The following is a 17,056-nucleotide window of genomic DNA, read 5'->3' as shown; positions in this document are numbered from 1 at the left end:
CACGCAATCAGCACCCGTTAACATGTCGTCGACATAAAAGTCAGACCCAATAACTTTAGCAGCTGGAGAGAATGTATTTTTCGCGGATTCACTCAACCTCTTCAAGCACCTTATGGCCAGGAATGGGGCTGCCATATGTAACGGTGTTGAGCTTGCACAATTTCAAGGATTCCGATGGATCTTTTCTCCACACTATCAACTGGTATCGCCTATCTGCTTCATTCACCATTACTTGGCGATACATCTTTTTGTGTCGGCTATCAGAGCGTATTTGTTTAGACGAAACCGAAGAAGAGTTGAGTACAGCTCTTCCTGAATTGTTGGACCCACCATCAACAAATCATTCAAACATTTTTGTGTGGATGTCTTACAGGACGCATCAAAAACGACTCGTAGTTTGGTCGTTGTACTTTGAGGCCGTAAGACACACTGGTGGGGTATTACGTAGTGTGGAGTAGCAAGAACCATATTCTTCCATGAATTCCACATACATTTTCTTTAAGTTCGGATCTCAAGATAATCTTCTCTCGAGCGACAAAAAACGGAGGTTGGCTATCTCGAATGAGTTGCCCAAAACGCTTGGATCCGACTTAAATGGAAGTCTGACTTCGAATCGACCTGAAGGCAGTATTCTAGTAGTCTTTTGAAAATGTTCCCCACACAACTCCTGTTTTGGCGACAAAATCTTTTTAGAAGATGGAACTTCTTCCAATGACCAGAATTTTTTCAAATTGTGATCTATCGATTCTAATTTTTCTTCCAGGCAATTCAGGCTAGAGACCGGTTGTTGCGGAGTTGAGGAATTGCCATGTATTTTCCCGATACTATCCATCCAAGAAGCGTTTTTTGCAGTATGGGATGGTTCGGACCTTGCTTTATTTGGCCAACGGACAAAAGTTCGAAAAATGACTTAAAAATATGGGTCTACTAAAGGCAAGTTCTTTGGTAGGGTCCAATCTTTCACGTTCACTGACTGGTCAGGGTGATAGCCTGAAATGGTTTTTAAAATCCAAAAGTCGAACGGAAACTCGCTACCATTGATTCTCGACTTCACCACGGTGTGGATCTTTTTCTTTACTTGTGAATTAGATTGACCAATTCCAAGCAAGTTGATGCACGATTCCTCCCTACGGATCTGTAAGCGTTGAGCAAGATCTTCAGTAATAAAGTTTATTTGTGACCCTGAGTCTAGTAATGCTTGGGCCAATATGTATGTAGAACGCTTACGATCGATGTCGCTAACAATACCCCTTCTAAAGCCGCCGCATGCAAAGCATGTGAAGTAGAAGGGCCATCATTCGTTAAAGCTGAAGGAGGATTTTCTGTTGGTGGTGGTAACGCTAAGTTATTTTCAGACACTGTAAATCGGTGCAGAAGTTTATGGTGCGATCTAGCACAGATTTGACATCGAGTTGATTCGCACTTCGCAACGGTGTGACCTTTTCGCCGACAATTTAGACAGAGAGATGCTGACTTGACAAACTCAAACCTTTTCATTACAGCAAGGCGAGCGAACGGACTGCACTGGGCCACAAAATGGTCCTGAGCATTGCAATAACTGCAAGCTGGTTTTGCGTTAGCAGAGGAGCAAGCCAACGAACTTCTATCTAGTTGCTTGCTAAACCCAGTTTTCTCTTGTTTTGTTTTGCCAGTCTCTTCAGCGGATAAATGCTGGTACCTACGAATACCTTTTCGAAATCGGACCACAGCGGCAATTCCTCATAATCCAGTGACTCTTTCCATTTTTGCCTGGTCATTGGATCTACTCTACTCAAAACTAAATATTTAATCATAGAGTTTCCAATTTTAGTTTCATCTCCTATGGATAATAATGATCCATAAATCGATGGCACAGTGTCGATGAGACCCCTCAACGACGACGCAGACGGCTGGGAAATTTTCGGAAGGCTGAACAATTGACTTATTTGGTTCGCAAAGATGAGACATTCGTTATCATAGACTCTTTTTAGATTAGCGATAGCTTTGACAAAGCTTTGTCGTAATTACCCTCGGTGACTTGGAATGCCTTGATAGTTCCTAAGGCTTCACCAGAGAGACAAGAAATTAAATGATTAAATTTCTCAATAACAGGAATGTTCTATATTAAGCCGGCTGTGCAGACTGGCATGGATCGCTACATCCAAATCAAAAGGAAGCTGAGCCCCCTGAATTCCAAACGCAAAATAACCCGTGGCAATGCTAGCCTAGCAGCAAAAGAAACGCCCATTAACTCAAACCGATTTAAAATCTTGGCAGACGCCGATGAGGTTGAGGCGGTCGAATCCACTGAAGTTGAGAAAAGGAAGCCAAAACCTCCGCCTATCTATATACGCGAAAAAAGTTTCAATGTTCTTGTCAACAAAATTATTGAGGTAATTGGTAAGGATAACTTCCACATAATACCCCTTGTAAAGGGCAACATTCAAGAAACAAAAGTTCAAATGAAGTCTGAAGATAACTACAGAGTTTTATCAAAATATCTTACCGAGAATAAAAAGAACTTTTACACGTATCAGCTAAAAAGCAGCAAGGGCCTGCAAGTCGTACTTAAGGGCATAGAGCCCGAAGTAACGCTTGCAGAGATAAAAAAGGCGCTACAGGAGAAGGGTTTTAGCGCCAAGACAGTCTTTAATATCCTTAACAGGGATAGAAAGCCGCAGCCACTCTTTAAGGTTGAGCTCGAACCAGAAACCAAGCTCCTGAAGAAATACGAAGTGCACCCAATATACAATCTTCAGTACCTGCTGCACCGCAGAATTACAGTTGAGGAACCGCACAAACGCAATGGCCCGGTACAATGTGCGAACTGCCAGGAATATGGCCATACAAGGTCATACTGTAAACTGCGCCCGGTGTGTGTAGTTTGCGGAGAGCTTCATGACTCCGCACACTGCCCAGCGAGCAAAGATGACAGCAACTCGAAAAAGTGCGGCAACTGCGGTGGCAATCACACTGCTAATTATAGAGGATGCCCAGTCTATAAGGAACTGAAAAGTCGCATCCACCAGAAAGGAATAGCTGCCCGCACCCAAAATGGACAGTTCACGGCGTCCAGATCAAACCCTGTCTTCTTCTCGACTGCAGCCAGATCCTCACTAGGACCCATTAACTCTGACAAAAATGTGACATACGCAAGCGCCTTAAAATCAGGACTGGCGACACCTGCCTCAAGAAGCTCATTTCTGCAATCAGCATACCAAGAACCGAACACGGCTCAGCAACATCAACCAACAGAGCAGCCAAAAAGCAACTTTGAAGCTATGATATGCAGCCTACAACAAAGCCTGACGGAATTTATGTCGTTTATGCGCACAACTATGCAAGATTTAATGCGAAACCAAAATCTATTGACTCAAATGCTGGTTTCACAACAATCCAAATAATGGCTTTCCTACGGATATCTACGTGGAACGCTAACGCTTAAGACATGACTCACGTCAACTTACTAAAGCCCTACAGCAAGAAGAAGCTTATGTCCACCGCCGCTATATAGAGCAATTGTCAACTTCTAGTATAAAACACTCACTATGGAGAGCTCACCCAACTCTAAGCTCACCGAAAGAAACCGTGATGCCTATTAGAAATCCCACAGGCGGCTGGGCGCGCAGCGATGCAGACAGAGCCAGCACGTTTGCCAATCACCTTAAAAATATCTTCCAACCAAATCCGGCCACTAGTGCCTTTACTTTGCCGACTTTACCATATGAGCCTCAGCTTCAACATGAACCAATCGAGTTTCGCCCAAACGAAATCGCTAATATCATCAAAAACCAACTAAATCCGAAAAAATCACCAGACTGCGACCTCATAACTCCCAAAATGATCATTGAGCTTCCATATTGCGCCGTCTGCACTATCACCCAGCTCTTCAATGCCATCGCAAAACTTGGCCACTTTCCAGTGAGATGGAAAAAGTCAATTATAATAATGATAGCAAAGCCGGGAAAAGACCACACAATTCCCACGTCGTATAGACCTATAAGCCTACTTTCATGCTTATCTATGTAAATGCTATCTTTAAGACGCTTTTTTTGACGCAGGTCTCGCATATGATGTCAATATCGTCTTCGCTGATTATTAGGTAAATATTGAGGTGTTTATTATTTGAATTGTTGATGCTTTGTAAATGTAGTTATATGATTTGCTTTATTTTTTTTAATGTTATTCTATTTGTGGGACGTCGATCTTTGGGTTCTTAATTAAGTTAAGTTCTTCAAGTCTGTAAGAAAAGTTATGATTGTAGAGTCTGAATCGGAGCCAATGTGGAAATTCAATAGAAAAACAGCCTAGCTAGGGTGTCTTTTGCTACTCTAGAGAATGGAGTGGGGAATGGGGTTTATGAATTTCTAGCATATGAGTGAAAATAAAACTTATTTTTCTCCGAGGAGTTTAGTTGGTCACTTGCCAATCCGGTTCCGTGAAAGAGCACGGTCCTCTGCCTTCGGATATATCCTTTTTGAAAAGCGAGAAGTGCTTTAAGTTTAATTCATCCATAGAAAGGTTTTCACAAACTTTGATTTTTTGAATCTCATATGCTTTGGTCCAATATGGACACTTTGTGCTTGTGGGTGTGGCGCCAACTGCGTGGCGCATTCCCCTTTTAGGCAAAGCTTCTTGGGATACTTTCCCCCGCATTAAAAAAATTTATTATTATTTCCACTTACTCTATTTTTTTCCCCCAATGTTCACAGAATCGAGTTTTTTTTTTTTAATCGCCAGATAGGCATTCTGATTGATACCTTTTTGTTTATAACACTTTTTAATATTTGAAATTCTTATCAGATATTTCGAACGATTGGACCCCAAGTTTTTTATCCGCATTTGAATCGCTCGCATTCAGAACTGCATTATTTACAAACATCATTTTAAACAAGAAAGGAAAGCTTACTTGCAGTTGAGTCGCAGTCCGCTAGGTGGCGACATGCATCTTTATTATTAAATATATAGCGGATCGTATATAGTCGGCCGATCCATATGAAATTTGGCATATCGAATTATTTTGCCCAAAGAGAATTCATTGAAACTCCCATCTTTCTAACTTGAAAAACAACGAAGTAATGTCATTTCCGATCAATCAGTTATATGGCAGCTATAGGATATAGTCGACCGATCCCAGCCGTTCCGACTTATATACTGCCTGCAAAGGAAAGAAGGGTGTGTACAAAGTTTCGATAGCAAACTCGATAGCTTTAAAACTGAGAGACTAGTTTGCGTAGAAACGGACAGACGGACAGACGGACATGCTTTTATCGACTCAGGAGGTGATCCTGATCAAGAATATATATTCTTTATAGGGTCGGAGATGTCTTCTTCACTGTGTTGCACACTTTAGACCAAAATTATAATACCCTCTGCAAGGGTATAAAAATTAACTTTTCCGGTATTATTTGCACATTAATGGAATGTTTCATTTTCCACTGTACCTATTGGTCAATAAATAGAATACTTTGTCGAATATTCTTGTATACAAACATATTAAAGTTGATGTGAACTATTTGTTTTCATAGTTGTTGCTACCTTAGCATTTGATTGTTTAAAAATTAAAATTCTTAAAATGCTCTAAGGGTATTATTGAAATGGCTGACGAATTGCAAAACTACAAATTACAATTGCAACAGGTAATTATTTTCCGTGTCAATGCAAAATTCAAAACAAAATTAAAACTGCAAAAAAATATTTTTTAATCTAAGATAAACACAAAATGTAGACTAGGCTAAATGTAAAAATCACAAAAAATTTTTTTGTTGTTAAAATTAACTTAAGATTTAATCTGTTAGCAATATGTTTTTAACATAACAAACAATATGTTTTAATATGGTTTTACTTGTTAAAATAGAATAGATATGTATGTATTTTCGTACGTATGTATTTTCGTACGTACGTTGTATGTCATGTATGGGCCCCTACTCATATACATATGTATGTACATACATTCAAAATCAGGAAAGAAAAGGGGTTGAAGTTTTAAATAAACTCGATTGCCGAGAGTATTTAAATTTTGTTTAAAAAGTGCAACGCAGTGAAACACAAAATCTTCGACCCTCTTAACCAGGGCGATTTCCTGAATCAATACATACACATATTTACATATAGATACATACATACATGTATGTATGTAAGCATGTTCGTCTGCTCTACGTAAAAAAATCTCCCAATTCAAAAAAAAATTTGTTTTAATATTTTACAGTAGAATTATACAATATAAAAAATAGAATCATACATTGACGTGATTCTAACTTGATTGCATCTATTAGAGAAACTCTCTAGACTCTTTGATTCAAGAAAATACCGTTATTTTGTTAGCAAGAAATTGGAGAACTATGTACATGTATTTTTAAACCATTGTTGCCCCCATCAACACATTGACATGTCAGACTTACATTTGTGTACAAATAGAAAGACTCTGTAAGGACACGTCTGGAAAAGTTCTGTAATCATTCCATCACCTCGGCGACCATAAATCCGCAGGAAGTGTACTTAACTTCTTTTTTTTCAGGCAGTATATATGTAAGTCGGAACGGCCGGGATCGGTTGACTATCCTATAGCTGCCATATACCTGATTGATCTGAAATGCCATAACTTTAGTGTTTTTAAGTTAGGGGGTGTGAGGGACTTTCCTCAGATGTTATTTTTCTTCCATATCCATTTCAATGCTATTTTTAAAGGTACTGTAAGGGTACATCAACATCGGCTCCGCCGAAGTTAGCTTTCCTTTCTTGTTTTATGGTAATCTTGTGCTTATACCCAGTATATCCACCTATATTTTCTTTAACTTTGATTATTCGATTGGGCAATTAATTCACGGCAAGTATCCAACGGAAATTAAATACTCGGAGTTCCCTGTTAAATTTTTGTTTTAGAAATTCTTTAACTTTTCAATATAAAATAATTGACGCCGTGCATTAAATGACAATTGAGTTATATCGAAACAAATAATCACTATATCTGTAAGTGCTACCTAACTGCAAGGGTATATCAACTTTGGCTCCGTCCAAAGTTAGCTTTCTTTTCTTTTTTGTTTTTTTGAGTAGGTATTTTTGATGCACTTAGCGAATAAGAGTTTTCCGTAGACTGCGTACTTTCTAACGCAATTCAATAGCATCTGTAGAATATATACGTGTAAAAACATTCACTACGAAAATCTTTACAACACCTGAAACAAAAACGGGGGGGGACTAAACGAAGACAAGAAGAAACTGTCGCATACTACGGTATAACCGATCCTAGCAGCTAATTATAGTCGACCGACCCCAATTCCAACAAATATAACATATTCATAGCGCTACATACATATGGTATCGGGTAATGCAATATAACGATTGAAAGGTCTGGACATAACCTACGAAACGACGTTATTTATGACAAAAGTTGTTAGACGAACAACAGCCGAAAAAAGAAATTCGAGCCGAAAAAAAGTGCTCCATAAGCAAGAGCAATTACAAAATCAAATATGTACTGTGAGTATAAGGCTGAGCACTGCTGCTTTAAAAGGTCAGAGCTGACTCCTTAACAGCTCCTTCAAATAATAATACTCTGGGAAAGGGTCCAAAAACAAAGGGTTTGATTTGAAACAAACTTTATTTGATACCAATCTTTTTATTTAATTTGATTTACCAATCTAAAGTTTTGATACCAATCTTTTTAATTTACCTCCATTAACAAACCATTACCATTAACAAAAATTATAAATATACAATTAAGAGAGATTTTTTAAGTTGAAACATCACTTTTTTTTTATCTGTTAACATTTTTTTAATAGTAAAAATTAAAAGAAATTAATCCAATTAAGACATCATTTTGCATTCAATTCCAGCGTGGAGTACTGTACAATAGGTAACGCAATGTACCTCGAAACAGTGCACTGATTTTCTGTAATTGACCTGTCAGAAATAATAAGTTAATTCAATAATTATCCACAACTTCTTTTGTGATCCAATTACGATTTTTATACTGTTGAGTTCATTACTTTGCATAACAGTGATATTTCGACATAATAAAGCAGCGCAGCTGATATAAACATACAAATAATCGTACAGGATGAACTATGAATATTACAAATGTTATCTTTATAATAATTAATCAAATAAAAAAAATCTTGTAGAAGTAATATATAGGTGACGCCACGACCAAAATATCTCATATCAATATTGGTTACGAAAAAATGGGTATTATATTTTTGGCCAACGAATTGAACGAGACATCTCCGACTCATGAAGTGACATCTCCGTCACACTACTGGCCAAAATAATAAGTACATGCTCATATAATTTCTTCTATGACAAAAAGTACAGGAATTCTACAACGTCTCTAATTTAAAATTAAAAAAACATCTCAATCTTTTTTTATGGTAACCTTATGCTAATACTCAGTATATCCCCACTTATTTCCAAAGGAATCTCGTACCATCTCTTCTCTACGAATTGCAACAATTCTTCTACATTTTGAAATGTTTTTGTGCCAATCCAACGTTTAAGCTCTCCCCATAGGTACTCTATTGGGTTTAAGTCTGGAGGTTAACTTGGCCACTTTATAATGTCAATCTTGTTTTCGGTGAACCATGCCTTGGCTCCATGCAAAATAATAAGCACATCTGTGTATTTGATAAATTTTGAAGGATTAAAGCTAGAATGGGGTTAAGATATGTTGGTTTTTATTATTTCCTTGCATATTTAGGTATATCCCAGGAAAAAAAATTCTATAGTTAGGCAAAAAAAAAAATTGTACAACAGAAAAAAGAAAAATTGCTTTAATTCTGCAAAAGAAAGGATAAAGTCTTCGGGAAATCGCTAAAAGACTTGGGCAGTCAGTATGTTTTGTCCAGAATGCCCTAAAATTCAAGGTTCAAATCGAAACTCGAGGTCGGAAGCAGAAATCTTTTGAAACGACGGACACCCCAATCCTAAGTTTTGCAAAGAAGGATCCCTTAATGTCGCCCAAGTCCATTGCTGCTCATATTGACCATGAAATATCGTCTAGATCAGTTCGTCGTAGACTAACTAATGCTGACTTACAAGGACGCACAGCTAGAAAAGTTCCTCTCCTTCGAGGGAATAGTTTAAAGATGATACAGTTAGCCCAAAATCATTGGGCATGATCTGGACCAGAGGGTTCCAAAAAGTGGAATAATGAAACAAAAATAAATCTATTTGGTTACGACTCCAGAAAGAATGTACGACGACCTAAAGGCTAAAGGCAAGGAATTGAACACCCGGTACACGAATTAGACCGTTAATCACGGAAGCGGAAACATCATGATTTGGGACTGTTTTTCTTGGCATGGAGTTGGCATCGGATTACCGATGCTATGACCCGATTTGGGTATAAAAATATATTGTCCGACATAATGCTGCCATATGCTGAGGAAGACATGCCCTTGAGATGGGTCTTTCTACAGGACAACGACCCAAAACACACATCAAAGCTGGTCAAGGCCTGGATCACCGAAAACAAGGTGGACCTTATGTAGTGGCCAAGTCAAACTGCAGACTTAAACCCTATAGAAACCTATGGGGAGAGCTTAACCGACGGATTGGCAGAAACACATTTCAACATAAAGAAGAATTGCGGCAATTCGAAGAGATGACAAGGTTCGAGAGTCCTTTGGAGGCGTGCCGTAAATTAAATGCCCAGCATGACGAAACGGAAAACAAAAGTTATAGAAATTAATAGATGATATACAGTAGTGGCCAGTAGTGTAAGTCAGACAATGTATTTTTATACCCAAATCGAGTTATATGGCAGCTATACAGGGTCCGGCACTCGAAGTGTAACCAATTAAAAAGGCCATAAATTCAGTTTGGAAAATTAGTTTTACTCAATTCAAAGTACAAAATGTGTCAAAATAATACACAATTCAGAAACAATTCACTTTTGCTCGATATGACCATCTTTTGCCTTGACTATGGCCTTGAGACGGTCCAAAAACGAATCGCAACCTGCCCGAATGTGACTTGCAGGTATTTTGGCCCACTCGCGAACTACAGCTTTTTTCAGCGCATCGAGACTAGTGTATCTTTTAGTTCGGACCTTGCTCTACAAAATGGCCCAAAGAGAATAATCCATGGGATTCGCGTCTGGTGAATTTGAGAGCCATTGTGTGGACGTTACGAAGTTCGGAACGTTGTTTTTCAGCCATTCTTGGTTCACTCGAGCTTTATGAGACGGTGCCGAGTCCTGTTGAAACGTCCATGGTCTGCCACCAAAATTTTTATCTGCCCACGGCTTCAAAGCAACCTCCAGAATACTTTCCCGATAATATTAAGCATTTACCTTGACGCCAGGCTCGATGAAAACGATTGGAGAGCGCCCATCTGCGGTTACAGCGGCCCAAACCATTATCTGTGGCGGGTGCTGCCTCCTAGTGGCCAATCGATGACTCAAATTCTCGTATGAACGGTCGGTCAAGTAAACCCTATCGTTTTGGGAGTTTACGAATTGCTCAATTGTAAAAATTTTCTCGTCAGAAAACACAATGTTTGGAAATTGACCACTTTCGGCCAAGCGAAGCAACTCCTTCGCTCGTGTGAAGCGAAGCAACTTTTTTTCTCGTGTGATCTCGGCAAAATGCTTACATGCGCTTGTAAACAATACTCTAAACTGTCATTTAACTAACTCACCGACAGCTGACGCCCGCGCGTTAGCTGCGGGAGCGGTCTGAAGTTGGTTACACTACGAGTGCCGGACCCTGTAGGATGTAGTCGTCCAATCCGAATGAAATTTGGTAGATCCGATATTTGCCAAAAAAAAAATCTGTATAAAGACGATCGGTGTTTTTTAAGCTTGAACAGTAGGACTTTATATCGGGTTTTTCTTAATAAGGTATTTAAATGTGAAGTTGGTTTGATAAATTTGAGCTTCTTTTTATATAATTAAATTAAAAAGTGTTAGTCCGTTCAGTTACAAAACGTCAAAGAGACAAAAACCGTTTGGAAAAACTGACCAAAAAAATGTTTTTAAAAAAATTATTTCCCTGCAAATTATTACAATTATATTTTTAATAGACTTATTAATTGTCAATTTTTCATATTTTCTAAGAAATATAAAAATAATGATATTCTCTCAGTGAAATCAAAAGAATCTTATCGTTCTGGCAGATTAGGCACCGACAATCATTAGCAAGATTGGACAAGATGCGAAAATTGTGACTACATGGAGAAAGACTGTTTTTCTTCGCAGATGGTATTAAAGTGATCTAGCTCTGGTTCCAACCGGAGTTTTTTTCGTTTCAGTTATGACGGTAGCATGCAAATGTAAAACTATCCGAAAATAGTCAGGGACCCTACTCTGATAGCATAGTCTACTGCTTCAAGCACTATTATAGAGTTGGTTCGTTTTTTGAAGAAGCGGCAGATTGGTGAGATGGTAGGAGTTTTATTTCTACAGGCTTAGTACTTTTTTATGATATGTATATTATACAGTAGCGGACAATGAAAACTTGATTAAAATTATTACAACTAATATAAAAGTATTTTATCTATTTATTGCATTTTGATACAAAAATCAAAAGAAAAATTTTTTTTCAACCATATAAAGAAAATCAATTTTTTTTAAATTATTTTTTAATACCATAATATTAAAAATATTTAAAAATAATTTTAATTTTCCGGATTTCATTGCTTGCTACTGTATATTTTAATATATTACCCTTGCAGAGGGTATTATAATTTTGGTCAAAGTGAAGGAAGTCAAGGAAAAATATCCGATCCTCTTGATCACCTCTTGAGTCGATATGAGCATGTCCGTCTGACCGTCTGTCTGTCTGTTTCTACGTAAACTAGTCTCTCAGTTTTAAACCTATCGACTTGATCCTTTTGTGGTCAAAATATATTATCTAAAAAGTTGCGTTAGGATTGACCGACTATTTCCTATAGCTGTCATCAGGGACGGACGCAGAAACAAATTTTGGGGAGGGTCTGATTGAATAATTAAACAGTTATATATATAAATAATGAAACAGTTTAGCTCTAACAAAACTTAACGTTTTATTTGTGTTTGACAAACTTGATATTTATTTATAACTTATGATTGTTCATATGATTGACGCGATTGTTGAATCGCGTGTTTATTGGTGGTTTTGCGAGTTTTATTCCCCAAAAAATAAACACAAGACAGAAATAAATTTTTGGGTAAAAGTGGCTAAAAATTGCGATAATAGTTTTAAAAATGATTTATTTTTACTGAATTTGAATTTTATTAACCGGTATAATATTTTAAAATATAAGAAGCATTAATAGACAGCACACGAATCAATCGATAAATTTTCAATACAGTGTATTAAGCAGTCTGCCTTACAGATTTACAGAATGATGACGATTCTTCTTGTTCTTCTTGCAAGAATATCCAGAATTTGATCACTGGTAACAATCAGATGTCTGTAAATGTCAAGAAGCGCCATTCAGCCGTTCCTCTCCAGTCCGGTTGCGCAAGTAAGTTTTTAACCTTCGCAAAGTGGAGAAGGATCGTTCGCTAGAGGCAACTGTGACCGGTAGTGTCCCACAAATTTGAAGAAGCCTATATATCTGGCAGTAAAATCTTCTATTGCAAACGTCTAGAGTTTCGATGAATGTTTTTGGCTGTTCTTTTTTCAGGAGTGTTTGAACAGAAACTGGAGTAAAAATCAAATGAATAAATCGAATAGACCCTTTTTTAACTGCATAAAACTAATGATATCCGTTTCCACATCTTGATGTCTAATTGCAGGTCCTCCGTTGACCCGGTGAAAACACATCGATTTCTCTTATTTCTTCTTCATCGAGTTCTGCGCTGAACTGATATTTTGTATAATTGACAGTGCTCGATGTTCGAGAAATCCCGTATCCAGTTCTTCCAAATATTTATCTCAAAATGGAATAAATATCGATCGTCGATAATATTCTTCAGCATTTCCAAAATAGTTGTCACGGTTGTTTTGACGTCCTACTCGCCGAGGAACAGTCAGCTCGATACCAACCTTCAGGAACATTTCCCAAAATTTGTCTTGAGCCCTGGCACGCATCTCTTTTATTTCTTCGTGAAAATTTTTCTCATATTGGACGCATTCACTCAAATCGAAATACTCTTTTGGCAAATTCTGGCTCAGGTTCTTCGTCAAGCTGACTACCGGTACCATTAATACCAACGCAACAATGAAATGCGCTGTTTGGAAGCAAGCTGTTTGTTGGTACTCCATCTGTTTTTGATCTCAGTTCATTTAATTCTTCAAGCGTCAAGCAAATTAATTCCAGTGCTTCATGAAACAATCTCAGAGAAGTAAGATGTTCGACCCAACGCGTTTCACAAAATTTTAGAAGACGTGTCTGCTTGCCACTAGGAAGTTTCAGCTTTGCTCGACAAACGGAAGAAGTTGTCGACTTGCTTGACTGTTCCAATGCAGTTCTGAATCGGTGTAATGTCGCACGCATGGGTAATTGGCAGATTTAGGTTGTAATTGGCACAATAAAGATAAAGATCATCTGGACATGTCTTTACATTCGCTTCACAGCCTTTTAACTCAACTTTTCACTATATACTATCCGATATATACATATACAACATAAGTTGCTACCAGGATATATAAACTACGGCTCCGCCCGACGTTAGCTTTCCTTTCTTGTTCTTATTTTTTTTATAAAAAATAAAAATTTATTTAATTTTGCATTTAAGGTTGAAGCTGCACTGCAAACTGATCCACAAAATGAAGAGTTGTTAAAACTTAAAAGTGACCTTGGTGAGGTTATAACACTTACAAGGGATTTAATTCAAACACAACTAGAAGAACAGCAAAAATCGTCATATGTGGAACCTTCCTCAACTAAAGCAGCATCTTCAAACTATTTCGACGAAATTGAAGCAGCACTTTTAGAAGCAGAAAAAATAGTATCAGCAGCTAAGGTTTGGAAGATTGGAGATAAATGTCAAGCTAAATGGAAAGAGGATCGACAATACTATGATGCAACTATTGAAGATATATCAGTTGGAGGTGAAGTTTATGTAATATTTGATGCCTATCAAAATCGTTCTACAACAACTTTAAAGGAGCTGCGAGAAAGAATTTCCCGTTCTGAAGTTTTTCCCTCAAACAAGTATAAAAATCTATTTCTTTTTTGATAGATAATATAATTTAAATGTTTTTGTTTCAGACGCCATAGACCAAACCAAAAAGAGTATTTAAAAAAACGTAAACAAAAGAAACAACAACGTTTTAAAGACTTGGAGGAAGAACGTGAATCGGATAAAAATAAATGGCTTCACTTTACCAGTAAAAATCAAAAAAAACAAGGCATGAAAGTCAAAAGTATATTTGCCTCTCCGGATAATGTCAGTGGTCGAGTGGGAATCGGTACGTGTGGAACGGCAGGAAAGGGCATGACTGATTTTACGGTAGGCGAAAAATATAGAAAAGGACTTTAAAATCTGAAAATAAATATTGTTTATTTTAAAGAAAACTTTGCATTTTTTTATAAAGGAAACTCGATGTATAGTTTGTCAATGCTATTGCTTTACTGAATAAAACTTGATTTAAGCACTAACCATACAAGCCACGTGCTCCTTGATTTTGTTGTTGGTGTCGTGGGGGTACGTCGCTAAAGTGAGTCTTAGAATATAATCAAAGTTGCAGAGCTGTTTGTTTTAAGTAGCGCTTCGACTGTGACATCCCATCGCGCTGTATGCATATTTATGTCTAGTGTGGCAATGAAGCCTTTGTTCCGCCATCTTACCTGGTTCCTTCGATGGCCTTTGCAGTAATCCACTTCACCATGGAGATGGCGTCAATAGTAGATCTCAAATCCCTTAACCCGAACTACTTTGAGGACAGGTCTCCAGCTAGAATTACCGCCTCCTGAAGTCCTCGGCAGACGCAGCGCTCTAAGGCTTTTCCGACATGGTCGATAAGGCATATAAGCCTGTAGGACGACAGAGGCTTACCTGAGTTTGAGAGGAGCCTAGGCTTTGTGCTTTACACCTCTTGGGGAAGCCCTTCATTGTGCAATTTCTGAAAGCTCTGCCGAAAACAAGCTTATAGTCTCGGCTTCTTTTGGCGGTAAAAGCTGGTTTGACCTTTTTGACAACTGTCGGGTAGGCCGTTCCCCCTCGGATCCCGCATCGTGGAGTCACACATGTCTTGGAAACACTGTTTTTTCAGCCAACTCCTGCCTCTTTAGCTCTCAATCTGGTCTTTCCTTAGATAAAGCCATCTGGCTCAGAGACACTCGTTTCGCCTCGGCTATTTCTGGCAACCACCACAGCACTGGTTCATACCCAGTCGTGCCTGGCGCTCGCCAAACGCGCATCCCGCGGTAGGAAATAGGAGTGCACGGCGCACTCCCATCTGCGGAAAACCATCATTCCGATTTACATTGGCGTGGCCGCTTTTCTCACCCAGCGGAGCGAGTATCAATATGCTTGGCGATCGGAAAAGGAAGGTTGTTCTCCCCTACCCGCAAGCTTACCGGCTAGGGGAGATCGGCGTGAAATCTCACCCAGGGAAATTCTGGTTAAAAAAAATTTCCCTTGCTTTTTGCTTTGCTTTTGGTTTTTGTTTTTGTTTTTCCCAACCATGCCCATTGATTTTTACTAAATTCGAAATGCGTTGTTTGTCATATTTATTTATTATTAATTATATTTATTATTTATTAATCTTAATAAATAAAACTGAAAAGATATAAAAAGAAAGAACAAAAAGCTGAAAATAAATTAAAAAGAAAAAAAAATTATTTAAGATTCTTACAAATAAAGATATTGAGACGTCCAAATTTCTAGTACAGCCAGAACTGAAATATTTGTTTAATGAAATACGTTTATTCATCATTATCAACACAATAAAATAGGAATAATTGAATGAACAGAGCAGTAAACTTACCATTTCACAATAATAAACCAATGCGACGCACTACGAACAACCCTATGTGACCGTTTCGATTTGGGTTGATTTAGCTTAAAAACGCTGCACAAAACGCACACTAATTACGCGGGATTATTTTTTTGCTGCCCTCAGTTAATGTAAAAAATAAATTCCTTATATGAATAATATTTTTCATTAAATATTGAGCTATGTTTAAATTTTGTACTTCAATAAAATTATTATGGAACATAAATTGGTAAACTTAAATAATATACGTTGAATTGTTCATGAAATAATTTTTTCTAAGTTAAAAGTCCCACGCATAAATTTTTCTAAGTCCCAAGCGAGACGAAAATTTTCTAAGTCCAGTTTTTTGAGAGCAAAATCTATGTTGAGAGAACAAATTCCCTCTCTCAACTCGGGGTGGGTGAGAACAAGGTACGAAAGATGCCTGCCGGAATGCACCGAAACGCTGCTAGCACCGAAAAGTCCGACTGGGTAGTGTAATGGCTAAACTTCGTTCTTGCTCATCCCGCCTGTTGTACCGTCAGAATGATATGTTGGGCCTCGCTTTCCGCGTTTCCAAGAGATCTGGGGTCCTAAGATTCTGGGAAAATCTCTGCGGCTGTTCGCAACGTTACGATCTTGTTGTAAGCTGCTTGCATGGTGGTATTCTGCCGCCGGACACCTTTCGGTCTTGCGATGCGATGCGATTTCTTTAGCACTAAGGTCTCACTTGTAGTGAGAGTGTGCCGGCCACGGGTGTCGCCGGTGGAGCAGTTTTATTCGGGCGCAAGCGCAGACCCAAAACCGACCCTATATGAAACAGGGCGCGTTTTATATGTGACGTACCGCTTCGATCATAGGTTTAACACTACCGATCAGCTGCGATCAAACGATTCAGAAAAAAACAGGCAAATTTACTCGCCTTCTGAGGTAAACCCAGTTCAGTTCCACCGCGGTCGCCGGAGCGCTTTGCAAACCACGTCCGTCTCGTTCGATCGTAACTTTAATTCCATGATTTTGTCATAAATGAAATCCTGTATGCGGACATGGGAGCACACATACATATAAAAATCCATTAAAACGCGGAGAATCCTTCTGAAGGTGCTGTTCTCTATTAATGAACAACTAAAAACGTTCAATGAGATTGCTTTTTACCAGCTTTTTGATAACTTCAATTAATAATCCAAGGGTTCAATTTCAATCTTTATTTGGGGTTAATTCCGCTTAAC

General features: G+C 38.2%; 1 protein-coding gene across 3 annotated transcripts; it reads left to right on the top strand.

Annotated features, from left to right (window-relative positions):
- The first annotated feature begins 5,461 nt into the window (after positions 1-5,461).
- Positions 5,462-14,520, top strand: LOC123256958 (survival of motor neuron-related-splicing factor 30). Of its 3 annotated transcripts, XM_044714427.1 has the most exons (4): positions 5,471-5,618; positions 12,295-12,426; positions 13,643-14,061; positions 14,119-14,520. In XM_044714427.1, exons 2-4 carry the CDS (start codon positions 12,379-12,381, stop codon positions 14,387-14,389), a joined length of 738 nt encoding a protein of 245 aa, XP_044570362.1. In that variant the 5' UTR covers positions 5,471-5,618; positions 12,295-12,378; the 3' UTR covers positions 14,390-14,520. The 3 variants fall into 3 exon arrangements, with proteins under 3 accessions (XP_014765626.1, XP_044570362.1, XP_032310156.1); XM_014910140.3 differs by lacking the exon at positions 12,295-12,426 and having other exon boundaries at positions 5,462-5,618; XM_032454265.2 differs by lacking the exons at positions 5,471-5,618; positions 12,295-12,426 and adding an exon at positions 13,070-13,403.
- Positions 14,521-17,056: the final 2,536 nt, after the last annotated feature.

Source organism: Drosophila ananassae, chromosome 2R (genome assembly GCF_017639315.1).
Source record: "Drosophila ananassae strain 14024-0371.13 chromosome 2R, ASM1763931v2, whole genome shotgun sequence".
Taxonomy (NCBI): domain Eukaryota; kingdom Metazoa; phylum Arthropoda; class Insecta; order Diptera; family Drosophilidae; genus Drosophila; species Drosophila ananassae.
The sequence above is the reverse complement of the archived record's forward strand: the minus strand, read 5'-3'. Positions and strand labels throughout refer to the sequence as shown.

Excerpts from the sequence above, each read along its gene's own strand:
- LOC123256958 (XM_044714427.1), top strand. The coding sequence starts at position 12,379 with ATGTCAAGAAGCGCCATTCAGCCGTTCCTCTCCAGTCCGGTTGCGCAA. Across the intron at positions 12,427-13,642 it reads TCTCCAGTCCGGTTGCGCAA|GTTGAAGCTGCACTGCAAAC; the intron begins GTAAGTTTTTAA and ends TTTGCATTTAAG. Across the intron at positions 14,062-14,118 it reads GAAGTTTTTCCCTCAAACAA|ACGCCATAGACCAAACCAAA; the intron begins GTATAAAAATCT and ends TTTTTGTTTCAG.